The sequence below is a fragment of the Mugil cephalus genome, chromosome 17 (genome assembly GCF_022458985.1).
Source record: "Mugil cephalus isolate CIBA_MC_2020 chromosome 17, CIBA_Mcephalus_1.1, whole genome shotgun sequence".
NCBI lineage: Eukaryota > Metazoa > Chordata > Actinopteri > Mugiliformes > Mugilidae > Mugil > Mugil cephalus.
The window spans coordinates 7,750,166-7,764,530 of record NC_061786.1 but is presented as its reverse complement, the minus strand read 5'-3'; the positions used below and the strand labels follow the sequence as shown (position 1 = coordinate 7,764,530).

The following is a 14,365-nucleotide window of genomic DNA, read 5'->3' as shown; positions in this document are numbered from 1 at the left end:
AGTCACAATAATAAAAAAAAATTAAAAAAAGAAAGACAGAAGAGAATACTCTTTCCCTTTTTCCACATTTGTCCAGACCTGAAAAATCTAATTAAATTCAATGCTTTCTCATACTGCGTAGAAGCCTGCGTCTTCCTCAGGGGCAAAACAATAATATCATAATATCGTATCAATATGTGCTTGAATCGAGCCTAATCTCTGTTCAGTGACATCCAGACAGAGCGTGGCTCCAGTCATAGCTCTCTCCATAAGTCCATTTAAATGCTCTTACTGAAATGTCTGGTCTGGACCAATGCAAAGAGGCTTAATATGTCTGTCCACTGTTTAACCTTTGCTTTTACTCAAGACATGACTGTTTCTTTTACGACCTGTTAAACTGCTAAGTATAGATCAATAAAACGAAACTGTTTACCAAATAAGGCATATAAAGTTCATCAGATCCCGTAATAGAATCACTGAGTCTGTGCAGGTTTTCTACAGGTTCTCATGCCTCCTCCCATGCTCGAGTGAAAAGGAAATGACATATATTCACACCCGGGAAGTGTGAATAGACTGTTCGGTTAAATATATGATTCACCTGATTATTTCAAGAAGGATGTTTTTCAATTGATGCAAGAAATGGTAGACTGGCTCCATGTGGTGAAACTGGACCACGTCAGATTACTTCACACACATAGTTGTATTTTCATAGCTGTGTGCTCTCATGTATGTGGGAGAGTGTGTCGAAGTCCTGCCAGGCAACAAATCCCCATCAAGCCTTTTAGTTCCTCAACTTGTAAAGCTTAAGTGGAGCACACATCTACGCGGTTTTCGTCCTAGCACGCTTTGCCGCTGCGAACCTCGTCCGTTCGGTTCGATTTAAGGTGCCTCGTGGGGGTTAACCGGCACCAGTTCAGTCGACTTCTCCCATCGATCGGTTGAGCTCATAACAGTATGTTAAACAAATTGCTGTGTCGCTCCACAGCCAAATGTTTCATTAAGCAACTCGCACGCACAAGAATCACAATCAGCAGCCTGATGGTAAACAGTGCTGTTAACTGCGCCGAGTAAGCACTTACCTCAAACAAACCCACACACATGAATCGCTCTCGTGTCATGGGCGCAAATTGGAAACGCAGCGTACCAATTAATCAAAGTTAGTCAGTCTGGCGAGGCGGCCGATTACAAGATGTGACAAGAGGTTTGAAATGAGTCCTTCCCTTCCATCCATCTCTATTGACTTTGAGGACGCCGTGTGCACGCACGTGTGCGCCTATATGCTGATACACGGCTCATTTTCTACCCGGCGACTCCGCTTCTTTCTCCCCGCCCCGGAGAACAAACTGACGGTGATTAAACCCCGCTCTGCGTGGCAGCAGAAATCTGATTTAGCAGCACCAATATCTCACCCTGTGTTTTATTTTATTATTATTTTTTTTTATATTTCCTTCACAGTGGCCGACTCTCCGTGATGGAAGGAAGGGAGGTTTTTTCTCCTTTTGTGCATCATGTACGCAGAGACATTAGACACACGCATTCATAAGCCTCCCTCGTGCGCCCACACACACCAATCTCCCCATTCATTCCTCAGTAAAACACAAACAGCAGGGAGCTGAGCAGCGGCAGAAGTGGTGCAGTGCAGATCCTAGTGCAGTGGGACTGACTCATGTCGCCGGGCAAACAAAAAGAGAAACGGCCAGAGCCAGATTACAGACGAAGGAGAAGAGGGCAAATTGTCCTTTCTAATCCACCTCCAGGCTGACCTGGGGTCAAACGCCGCATGGCATCTTCTTACACAGACAATTAGGGGAAAGCAATGGCAGTTGTGGCAATTAGCGATGCTTTCAGGATATTTGGCCCGGATTTACCGTCAATGAATCCCCCGATGAAACGAGCGCAACGCTAATGCCTGCTCCCGTTTCATTTAGCCCGTATTACATAACGGGCAAGTTCGCCAAACATGCACTCACAATTATAATAACAACCACTGTGTAAACGGCTCTGAAGGACATGAAATATTAGCCGGACGGCGCGAGCGAAGGCGCGCGAGCTCGCGCGCACGCTCTCGGGCTCCCGGCCATGCCTACATCATTAACACATGGCTCTCTGGTGATGACCGCACACGCTCATTACTGCTCTCAGTGAACACACCGGCATACTGATATGCCTGTATTACATTGCCGCATCGCAAAGGCCCCAGGCCCTCAGTCGGTTTAATGACTTCAATAAAGTTTTACGTATGAAAAAATTATTCAATAACTGACGGGACAGGTACAGACAATCTGCATTTTCCTTAGAGATGACTATTTGGCACATTGATAGGGGATACATCCCTCCAAAGTGGTTTGAAAGTAAGATTAAATATAAGGCAAAGAAAATCTGCCGAGCTAAATTATCTTGTGACAGCGCCTGACATGTACCACCCACGCACAAACAGTTTAACTCATAGCAGAACAGCATGAGGTGTTGACCTGGCCTCCGAGTTCACTAGATCCTAAACTGATCCAGTATCTGTGGGACGCAGTGGCACAAGTCTGATCCACAGAGGCCCCTCCCCTGAACCCGTAGGACCAGGCCAGACACCACAGGACGCCCTCAGAAGGCCCATGTCCATTCTCTGATGAGCCTTGGAGACACAAGGGAGACCTACACAATATTAGGAAGGTGGTCATAATGTTATGCCTGATCGAGGCCACAGTGATACAGCCTCTCCCTTCAGTCTGCGCCATGTCTGCTGATATTAATAAGCCGTGCTTCTACCAGTGGCTATGATGGAGTATCCTAATTATGGTAATAGTAAGGACTGGTGCCCGCCTGGCCTCAGGCGACGCAGCGGGCACACGTTCATTCACAGGTAACTGCACAGAGAGGTAGAGCGCGGGAATGTCTTGGCGTCAGTGGAAGCGCCATCTTCCCAGCCCGCGAGCTCCTCCTACCTTGCTGTGCTGAACAGGCCTGTGTGCGCAGTGGGAGTGACCATTCTCCAGTCCTACGTGCTGGGCCTCAGCCCCGTCAGCTGCAGTGCACACATCTGGAGAAAGACAAAGAGAAAGAGATAGTGTCACTGCGTGCGTACTGTTTTACCCAAATATAGCTTAACGACAGCCTTCTACTGACCACAAAACACAAGCAAAGATGTGTGGTCACAGTCTAAAACCATCATGGGAGCCTATCAGTCAAACAGGCGCTAAATATATCCAAACTGAAAACAACAAAGGCATTCGGTAATCCAGAACAAGAAGAAAAAAAGCACTCTGTGTAATCCTAATTAGAGACTCGGTTATCTTCTTTCCTTGTTTGCTTGAAAAAAAAAATATCTGCAGATAACTTTCCCTAAATTTCCCTCTAAATATAAACATATATACAGTGTGATATTATCAGATACACAGAGTTTTTATGAAAATATTTTCCTGACTGGCTGCTTCTCATTAAATTCAAGGTCCCGAGGACAAACTCTCTGGCAGTTGGCACATGAAAAGGCTTTATTCCTGCCTGGGAGGCAGGCCAGTGTGACGGCAGGAAACAAAAGAAAACTTCAGGGCCTCCCGCCGAGCTGAACTTCTACGTTTTTAAGCCAGCAATCATCGTCAACAAATGTCTAATATCTAGAGCAGAATTTCTACAGATATCTAGTCACGTGCTTTCAGCTTCCTTGTCTTATACAGTTGCGTGAGGCACAGTGAATACCAGATAACAGACATCTTTCTTCTAATAATCCATCATCAAGTTTTTTTTTTGTAATTCGTGTCAGACAAGTTTTAATTCCTCCGCTGCTGACGTTCATCTCCCTGACTCTTTATCAGCCCGCCAGGGAACCTGCGCCCTCTAGAGACTGAGAAGACAACTGCAGGCGCTTTGATCGCTTGTGCAGTAATGAAGCCTTCAAGTCATTAATCCCTTTGTGTTTAATTATGGCTGCAGTGGAGGAAGCGTTAATGAATTGCTATCATTAAGATGACACTTAGCATTTTCTCCTAAACTGACTCTTTCTTTTCTGTTTTCTTGCAACACGGGAGACACAGCGTTCTGCACCCTCCCCCGTGCACATAAATAACCGTTCAGCTTCAGAATATCAGCTTTAAAAATCTAGCGCAGTAAATTTCAGCTCATGAAGCGGAAACTTCCTGTGTTCAAGTCTGCACTTAACACTCATCTCTATTCCTTTTGTAAAAAAGTGAAAAACACACAAAGACAATCATGATGAAATGTTTGAAACTTCTTACTTTCTGCCCTTTTAAGACCTACAGAACTAATCCTGTACGATTCATTCCACGCTCTGACGACTCGGTTTTCTGATCTGATCTGTTTTGAAAGCATTTAATTGAGAAACTACGTCAGATTCTTCCAATTCACAGATAATATGCCCGTGGTTAAATCTCCCTTACCTTCACTTCAAGGCTCGAACAACAAAGCGTTTCTCTAGCGGCGTGGCATCAGCTGCGTCTGATGACACAGACGACCTTACTGTTCAGTACTGACACCTCACGTCTGCAGTGAGATTAAATCGGACTGACAGGATACTATACATTCACAGCGTTAATGAGCTCTATGCGGTCAAAAGCCGCTCCTGGCCTTTCCTCTCCTCTCCTCCTGTATACACCAAACTGTGAAACATCATCTGGGGCTTTTCTACAGCTTCTTCTATTGTTTTTTTTTTTAAAGCCTTTTTTTCCCTCACAGAACAGAGTGTGTCGTTTTGAGGAAGTGGAGCGCCTAACTGAAACGGAAGTGGAGAGGCTGTCCTGTGGCTGAGTTGACAAGAACTACCTACTAATTAGATCAGCAGACCATCAAACTTCTGATACATGTTTCCGCAACAGGTTACAAAACAAAAAATGACACAATTACATAGAGAAATAAAATACTGGAAGGGCAAACTGAGAAGCTGTGGTTCAAATGACAGCCTTTCAGAAAAGAGGCCGCAGAACTGCAGTCTCACGGGGAAGCGCTTTCACACTGATCAATATCAACTTCCCTTTTTATTTTTACAGTTAAACGTGTCTATTATACTAAGCACCTTAATACTAAAAGAGTTCCACTATCCTCTGTGTGTGTGTGTGTGTGATTAGAGCACCTGATGAGGATTTGGCCCGGTGGTGCTTGCCGCGAACCTCCAGGCTGCGTTTGCGCTGAAGGGTCGGGCGCTCTGTGGACGCATTCGGCGGCGGGGGCCCGTCCCGCCTCAGGCTCAGGTGGAGGGTCTGTTCGGCGAACAGCGTCTGGATCAACGCCAGGTCCAGACCGGACACACAGCGGCCGTTCAGCACTAGGATCTCGTCGCCCGGACGCAGACCTGGTGTGACATATGAAAGCACGTTTCAGAGAAGAGTTCAGATCACACACACACACACGAGTGATCGATCGATGGTTTTATTGTTTAAGTTTTCACCTTCATTGAAGGCCAGTCCGTCGGGAAGCACTTCACTGACAAATATCCTGCTGTTCTTCTGGAAGTCTATGTGTCCTGTCACTGCGAACCCTGGAGGGACGAGTTCAACACGACGGTTACATAAAGGGTCGTGAGGTGTACACAACAACAACAACAACAGCCACTCCACATTCGGCCGACTCACCAAAGTCTCCAGAGCCGCTCTGCCGGCTCATGTGCAGGGTAAACACATTATCGGGGACCACCTCCAGCTGATCGTTGACCTGCGGGGGTGATGTGAAACAAATCAATGCTCATTAGGGAAAGAGCGGGGCCGCCAAGATCAGAAGGTGTCATCGCGCCTGTTTGTCCTTCTCACCAGATCGCGGAGGAGCTCGCCCGGGTGCACGTGTCGAGCCTCGGCGTCCTGTCCCAGTCGCCTGCGCGCTCGGAGGCAGTGCAGCCTCGGCTCCAGCTGTTTCACCTGTTTACACAAGAGCCCCTAATGTTCAGCGGCCTGCGTGCACATTATCATCATCATCATCATCATCTGGCGCATTTCATGCACCGAAACGCTTAAGTCTGACATCTGCTGCGTGGAGGTGTGAATTATTCAAACTTTACACTTGGTGATGGGAAATTTAAGGTCGACAAAAATGCTTCGCCCAAGGGACTGCGTGTATGATGTTGTTGTGTGGGCGTGTGTCCATTTCTCTGCGGAATAACCGAAGCTCCACAAAAGATTATTTGTGCTTTAACAAAACCGCAGTCGTTTGTATTAATTCTCACCATAAACACACAACTGCTGCCACTAAATGGCGGAATTTTTTTATTTTTGCGTTGATGTGGCATCATTTCTTTAAAATCCAACCTTGCAGGCTGCAGAGAGAAGGTCAGCGGCTGTCTGGTCTCGTCTGACGGGAACTTGTACTGTCAGGCCGTCTGGCATGTAGACACACACCAGCACGTCTCCGAAGCTGTCCCAAACACCGCCCTCGGGGGGCGACATGGAGTAGATGCTGGCCAGCACGTCGAGCCTCTGCGTGGGGAGGGAAGCGGGGCAACAAGTGAGAACACAGAAAGGAGCGAGGAGCGTTAGACGGAGGAGGGCACGGAAGAAGAGGAAGAAAGACGCAAACAGAGAGGGAGGAGTAAGTGTGCGAGAGTGAGTGGAACGGCGCGCGGATCAATACGGCTCCATTAGTCTAAATGCTTGGCGGCGGCTCAAGCAGATGTCATACAATTAGCCTTTCGGAAATTCATTTGACAACATAGACGGCAGTTGGTCCGCATAATAGTTATCATAACGGCCGTGTACACGAGACGATTGGCAAGGGTCGCCTGGCAGGTCCAGGCCGTGCCGCTGCTGTTCTCCGGGACTTTTTTTCCCGAAGGCCACAAGAATCATTTCGACTCCAGTGATTTGTAGCAACAATTTATTTAACAATCAGTCAACCTTTCAGGAGGTAATTATGTGTTGCATTATCTGTGGCGGATAACAGTGAGGTCGGGGCTGCGTATTAAGCCGGTCTGCCGCGTGGCCTCACAAGCAGCCATTTGGGGGTTTTGGTTGCGACTCGGTGTCTCTGCAGGGGAACGCGCCACAGCTGCGACGTGGAGCTGTGGGGAGACGCCACAGTGCTGCCTGAGGCCCCCCTCCACCCCCTGATTACGAGGAAAGGCTCACTCACACCAAATGAAACGCATGGGTTGAAGGATTCAGCACTTCTGACAGAGACCACACGATGCCCCGACCGTAATGAAGGATAACGACCTCAGCGAATAGGCCTCGGGTATAAGTTGATGTTTTCAAATGCATTATGGGGCCGTAAAGTGGCGTGTGAGGCTTTGTGTCTACCTCAAAAAGCCGATTGCTTGCTGCTGATGAATCACCTTCAGAGGAAAAAAGATTACTTTTCCTGCCAGACAAAAAGCCTAAAGGGACAGGCTAAAGTATCTGATTCAGAGCACCACTTACAGTAGCTCCACGCACACACACACACGAGCAGTGTTGGCGGGTAAACACAAACATTTGCCTCGTTTTCCATCTCGATATCCCCCGTGACTCGTCTACTTTGGAGCCAAAATAAAAGCCACCAATGTTCTTACCAAAAATGTTTCCCTAACCTGCCGGGAAAGGAACACAAGGTACCACTTCAACGCCCCGCTTCTGCCTGCACCTTTAGTAATGTGAGGTCATGCTTCCAGACGGGGGTCGTCATGGCAACCGGTTGCATAATGTTGCTGGGACACAAGCGGGTGTCCCGGCAACACTAACGTGACCGGAAAACTAAGATTTGGTCGCCTGCGCTGACCTGACCAGAGGCTGACTAACACTGCACACTCATTCATGGTCGGACGGGGCCGACGGTCGCCCCCGTCAACGTTCCACCGGCCGCTGCCAAGAGTCCAGCCCAGGCACGCGCTGGCCTTCAACGAGAGCTCTGTGAGGCGGCCGTGTAAATGCTATTTATGTTTGCGCTGGGCCAAATAACTCAAGCCGAAACTTCACTCTTTCCTCCCGAGTGTGGAAATTATTTCCAGCCGAGACATCCTCCACCCTGGAGCTTCTAAAGATGGAACGTGGAGTAACGGACGCTCAGCGGCCGGCCGCGCAAGAAACACCCTTTCTGTTCCATTTAGTAACCTGGTAACGCAAATATTACAGGACTGCCTTAAAATAGATAGATCCGACCACGAAGAAGTAGTCACACACACAATTTCAGCCTATTTCCCCCCTATTAAAAGAGTATTAGTCTCTATTTCCTTAAAACCCCACCCAAATTCCTCTTTCCACCATTATGACACTTTCCTACACGGTCGCACACAATAGTCGCCCAAGATTGGCTAGGATGACAGATTCTTGGCCAGACTTACAGATTAAAGAAGTGTATTCACGGGTAGTGGAGTGTGGTGAGAGAGGTGGTGACACAGAAAGAGGGATCAGTCATGTCAGAAAGCTGGTCACGAGCCAGTTTTAAAAAAAATAAATAAAAAATGGAAGCGCAAAACACTCGTCTCAGGTGGTATGTCATTCTCTGAGGGGACTGCCAAAGAAGAGGATACAAGAAGGAAGGAGTTAATCCAACTTAAACCACTGACGTACATTTCCGTGCGCAAAAAACTCAAAAATGATCAGGAGTCTGGTTCACACCATTAACTTAGAACAATTGATTCCTAAGTAACATAAGTCGAGCATGTCACTTTCCTTTCTAGCAGTCAAAACACATCGACTCACTCCACCTCTGACAGAAGGTGTGGGCGGATCGAGGATTGGAAGTGCAAAACTATGCCAGGCAGAGTGAGTCTTAACCTCTGCACAAGCCAAGGCAGCTGAAAAACTGACGAGTCCGTCTGACATGCTGTTTGTTTCGACTTCCTAATGCCACAGCTGCACACTATTGGCACATCCTCAGCTGGAAGAGCTGGTGGGTTCAGATCGTGTAGAAATGGCAGCAACCGCGCGCTGATGTTGAGGCGCTGCTGCGTCGAAAGCCTGGGCACAAACGCACCCTTCAACTTGACTTCACTTCAGTGGATTAGCAGAAGATGACTGCTTATTAGAGTCATTCAAGGGATTTGCAACCCCAAGTAGAAGAACAACAGGCGCAAAGTCATCAGAACAGGAATGAAGAACTGTATGTGTCAAGAAAAAAATCAATACAGCCTCGCTAGCCTCTCTGTTTTCCCACTTCCCACCCCGAGGAGTGTTAATCTCTACCAAATCAAAGTGGATCCTCGTGATGGGCCAATTTCCACGTTCACATTTACAAGATTTAAACCCTCAACCGAAGGGGCTGAGGGTTTAAATCGTAAAGCCACATTAAAGCTTTGACCCAATGAAAGCCATCATTGTTCCCCGACGCCGCTTCCTGTTCTGAATCCATTTCTAGACACTTAATGAGGGCAGTTTTAACACTCGCCACAAACCCGTACTATGATTCACTGTCTCTTGTGAAATGGAGGCCTTCACAACACCAGTACTGTTCTGTCTCCACTATACTCATCAGCCTGTTACATTTATTTTGGTTTTCTGGGGGCACCAGAAACTAAATGAACTAGCATATAAGCGCCTTGTAAATTTGATACTGACATCATGTTAGCACATAGTTAGCATATCTGAGTATGTGCCAACCGCCTGGTCTGGCCAAAACCAACGCTGTGAAACAAAAAAATAACTATGCCAAAACGACGAATTTCAACATCCTGAAACAAAGAAGATGGCTAAGGGGAACCGCAGACACTGGTCATGATATGATAACTTAAGGCACACTGGTCACAGAGAACAATTAGGAGTATGTAACCAAGACTGGATCACTGGATGGTGCACTAAAGATGCAATGGGAGATAATTGGATGTCCCAAATTCACACAAGTTGCCATCCTCCATAGAACAGGCGGGGCACGAACACATCTTACTTGGTGAGGTGTGTTCATTGAATTGGAATCACACTTGATCATCAACTAAAGACGTTTCACAAAAGCAAACGCAAACCAATACTGACGAAGAGCCTATATTTGTATGAGAGGGAGGAGCTGGGGTGGCGCGAGGGGCGGATCAAACTGAGAAGGACGGATTTTAAGACGCCTCAGTCACACCAGTGTCATGGCGCTAGCGTTGCCCCTCCCTCACTTATTGTGTTTCCATTTCTTTTCCCCATTCATCTTGTTTTCCTTGTTTTGTCCTGGTGAGTCTGTCTATGTGGCCATGGTGATCCCACTCTAACCAGAACACAGACAAAAACACATATTGATAAAAAAACAAAAAATACGCTAGTTACTGGATTGCGTTGTCAATTGGGGGGACTTTCTCACTCCAAGAAATATCTGTAGCGTCTCCAGATCCCTGGGCAACCATAGCCTGAAAGGTTTATGATAATTATTAATATTATTATTATTATTATTATTAACGCTTGGTATTGCTAAATCATATTGTTGCCGGGCAGAAAAAGCTTGCAGAGTGTTTGAGGATCTACGATTAAGATGCAGCTTTAAGGTTACAAGCTTTTCACATAATCAGGAGTTGATTCTTGTGAAGAGGATTTCAGCTCAAATTCTACACCTCTGAATGCAGTCTAATTAACCACGAATGAAAAACAAAAAGGCTGATCGTGAGGACAAAGAGCACACAGCAATGTTTCACAGTTGCAGGCATGTTGACAATCCAATACCCTTCAAGTGCGTCTGGCTGCTCAGATGGCCACAATTCACACTCGCCCATCATTCAACACTTCCCCTCCAACAGACTAGCTCAAACAGACTGTGTGAACCGGACCCCCTGTTCACGGCAGCTTCTGAACTGGATTCTACCACATTAAAATTCTCCCTTTAGATACAGTATGCTGTCTATTTATCTTGCACCTGTAGTTAAACATGAAAGGAGTCTCTGCTTTGATCCTGGACAAGTAATATACCAAGGCGCACGCACACACACACGCTTTCTGAGCCCATCACATACGTATGAGTAAAAATATCTTTACACAGCCCACTGTCAAAACCACGAACGACAGCTTCACGCTGTAACTGATAATTGTTCGCGTAAAACGCTGCCACGACAAGATGGATAGGACAGATGGCGGTGGAATTTTTAAAAGATATATCAAAAGGTTTACAAACCGTGACGGGGAAAGTTACTGACTCACCTCGGTGCTCCTGGGGGGCAGGGCGTACGTCTGACCTCCAGCGTCGCTCTCAAAGATCTGAAATCGAGAGACAGGCTTTTAGAAGTACAGACATAGGGGCCCCGCGCTGATTGACTCATAACCGATTAAACGCCTGCCCACCTAAGTAACACAATATTAGACACACACGGTGCTATTATGGAGTTAATTAAAAGCTACACGCGGCGACAGCGGCGCTTTGATACTGCCTCCAAACAGGATCTGTAGCCTTTGATGGGGCAATGGTGGAAATATGCTGTGTGTGTGTGTGAGTGAGCGTGCGAGTGGGGAGGGAAGGGGAGAGAGGGAGGGGGGTTTGTATGGACACCGAGTTGTTTCTGTGTAGCAGAGAGAAGAAAGAGGGAAAGGGTCCGACAGCAGATAAAAAAGGACAAGCTCTCTCTCCTCTCCATCTTCACATCCACCCTTCGGTAGACGTCCCACCGCTTCTTGATTCGTTCTGGTCATGAGTCTGCGTCGTGTCGGGCTGAGTCGGCTGCTGGAGATGACTGTGCAGACTCAGAGGGCTCCAACAGCTCTATAATACGCCGATGACACACAGGCATCTGTTGCACAGGGGCAGGGCTCCAGTTCGCTCTCAAAAAGGCTGCAGTTAAGGTTTTGCTCGTCAGTGGGCAACAAAGTGGAAGTTTGTTCTCAGAGGGCCTTTAGCACTAATCGGCCATAACATTATGACCACATTCCAAATACTACGTAGGTCTCTCATCAGGTTGTGACTCATCAGAGAACGAACATGGGCCTTCTGAGGGTGTGGTGTCTCGTAACAGGATGTTGATAGTGGTGGTGGTAGGGGGTGGGGGTGGGGGTGGGGGCCTTTGGGTCCTGTGTGTTGAGGGGAGGGGCCTCTATCTCTTCTTCATGGTTTTTTGAGATATTCCTGCTTTTGTGTGTGTGCCTGTGTCAGGCTACATCCTGCTGGGGATGGCTGCTGCCATAAAGTCTAGGTCTAGGTGGGTGGTTCATTGCATCGTCAAACTCAATTCTCCTGTCGGTGGTTTTAATGTTATGGCTGATCGGTGTAAATGTGCTGTAAAATCAAATTATCTCGGGCTGGATTTTCCACTAAATGTTTCCCGATATCACGCACACTACTGCTTAAATCTGGTGTGGGGAAGTGGTTTATAGAGGCTCTGGATGGCTTTTTTTTTTCTGAAAATGAAAAAGGAAACCTTTTAACAATCAGAGAAATAGAAATAGAATTTGAGCTCCTGATATGGTAGTAAGAGGCCTCGTCTGACCTGATCTCCCTCCCCCCCTACACAAGCACATTTATAAAGTGGCTGTAAACAGTGCTGCTTCGCCGTAAACTGGCTAATTTTAGAAAGCTTTACCAACGCTCCCACAAATCTTCAGACCTTTCTGGCCTACTTCCCACAGCCGACTGCCGGCCAGCTCCTTACTGTACACAGAGCTCCGCTAAGACGGATGAGAAAAGGGAAAACGAGAGGGAAGGAGGTGGGGGGGGAGGTGGGGCATGACTTTGGGGCAAGGTTGTGGAGCTGTGGTAAACGGGATTTAGACTTAGTCAACACAGATGAGTCAGTATGGAAACTGCGGAGAAGGACCGCCGGGTAACGCTCTGATGTTTACACTCTGAGAAACAAGGGGGTTTGGAGGAGGGGGAGGGAAGGGAGAAAAGGGAAAGACGAACGGCGAAAGGAATTGGGGGCGAGGGCGAGATGAAGCGGAAGGTTTAAGAGATTAAAGAAGCAGGGGGAGAGGAGAAGCTGAAAGGCCGCGTACTTGAGTGGGCGCAAGGGGGATGAATGGAGAGTGAAGGGGGAGAGAAGCGAAGAAGATGTCTTGAGACGGCGCCGACGGAAAACCTGAGAAGGTAAAGAACAGTTTAAGTGCTCGGAGGACGGCTTGGCTCCTGAGACGGCATCGCTGTCCAAATGGTTCCAAAGCGAAGACGTGTCAGTGCCACATGAGAGGAGAGCCAAGGAGCTGATGATGTCATTTAAAACGGCCACGGCTCAATCTCCCACAAGAGAGTAACAGAAAACCGAAACTAAGACGGCAATGAGCAGACACAAAAATCCCTTGAAGCAGTTACAAGCAGTTAACTGTTCATTATTAGCCTGTAAGTAAAGAAGAAAACCGCTTGTAAGAGAGGGGAAACCAGCGGGAAAAAAAATAAACGGATGCTATTTAATATTTAGAGACTTTACACCAACCATCTGCCTGTGTCTGCGGGACTGAGGAAAGAGCAGAGAATGCCATCTACCACATATGGCTTTTAATAATTCATGTGTGTGCTGCAGCGCCACCTCGGCCTTCTGCACCGCGAAATGTGACTGGGCCTCATTAGGCCGGCCGGCTGGAGTTCCCCGGGAAAGTAATAACACGTGCGCGCGGACCTAGTCGATGACAGAGGCGCACAAATGCTCAAACATAAATATCACAGAGGCAGGTGGTGGGATAGATGAGCTGGGTGAGAGCAAGCGAGACGGGACAGGCGACGCTTTGTATGAAGTCAGGAGGCTCAGATACTGGAGAATATGATTAGCTCTTAGCTGTGCTAGCTCAGAGACAATAAGACACCATAATGACTTCGCAGCACAGAGAAAAATGAAGGTGAACACCTCATCTAATAAACAGAGGTCCATAAAAGACTAGCGTGAGTAAGCGTTTCCTGTGGCGGTTCTTAAAATAGACCACCGAGAGTTGAGTATTCTCTGGGGTCGCACCTTCAGGGTACAGAGCGGTGGATTTCTGTATCAATAAATAACCAGCATGGATGAGTCTAATTACTAACCGGAGAGGATTTAGTCTTCACCCTCTGCACCTGGGTGAGGAATGCTCCCCCGTGTTTACGTTGATGGGCTTGTACTTACAGGAAAGCAGGAGGGATAAGAGTTTATGTGCTTTTAATTCATAAAAACTCCTTTGGGGTAAAATGCGCTGTAACGATTTCTGTAATGTGAATGAAAAGCAGTGAACACGTGTTTTCGGTTGCTTTCGTTAGGGAATGTGTGCACTGTGCACCGAGTCCTGAGCAGGAAGATCATCATTTCTCAGCAGTGCGTCCCAGGAGAGTCTGAGCTCACATACAATCATGCACATTAAATGTCAACACGGCGCTGTCATGAATTCTGCATGCTCATGTTATGAGTGTGTGTCAGTAGCTTCTCCTGCCGCCGAATAGACGGGGATCCTGCAATACGGAGCCGTTAATCCAGACCACATGGAGTGTTTCATTACTCTGGGATTCGGTGGAGATTATTTATTGTCACCTCGACTACGAAGTGAAGCTGTCAGGGTTTCGAGAACACAAAGACGCTGGTGTGTAGTTCATTATGTATTCCACCATCTCAGCTCTTCCTCGCTGCAGCCAC

General features: G+C 47.4%; 1 protein-coding gene across 5 annotated transcripts in view; it reads right to left on the bottom strand.

Annotated features, from left to right (window-relative positions):
- The window catches only part of tiam2a (TIAM Rac1 associated GEF 2a), an 84,297-nt gene that overhangs the window by 18,031 nt on the left and 51,901 nt on the right, over nucleotides 1-14,365 (bottom strand). For all 5 annotated transcript variants that reach the window (XM_047611016.1, XM_047611014.1, XM_047611013.1 and 2 more), the window contains 7 exons: nucleotides 10,989-11,045; nucleotides 6,219-6,386; nucleotides 5,727-5,831; nucleotides 5,553-5,631; nucleotides 5,369-5,458; nucleotides 5,054-5,272; nucleotides 2,916-3,010 (listed from right to left, as the gene is read on the bottom strand). In XM_047611016.1, coding sequence (XP_047466972.1) covers nucleotides 2,916-3,010; nucleotides 5,054-5,272; nucleotides 5,369-5,458; nucleotides 5,553-5,631; nucleotides 5,727-5,831; nucleotides 6,219-6,386; nucleotides 10,989-11,045 — 813 coding nt within the window. The remainder of the gene's footprint in view (nucleotides 1-2,915; nucleotides 3,011-5,053; nucleotides 5,273-5,368; nucleotides 5,459-5,552; nucleotides 5,632-5,726; nucleotides 5,832-6,218; nucleotides 6,387-10,988; nucleotides 11,046-14,365) is intronic.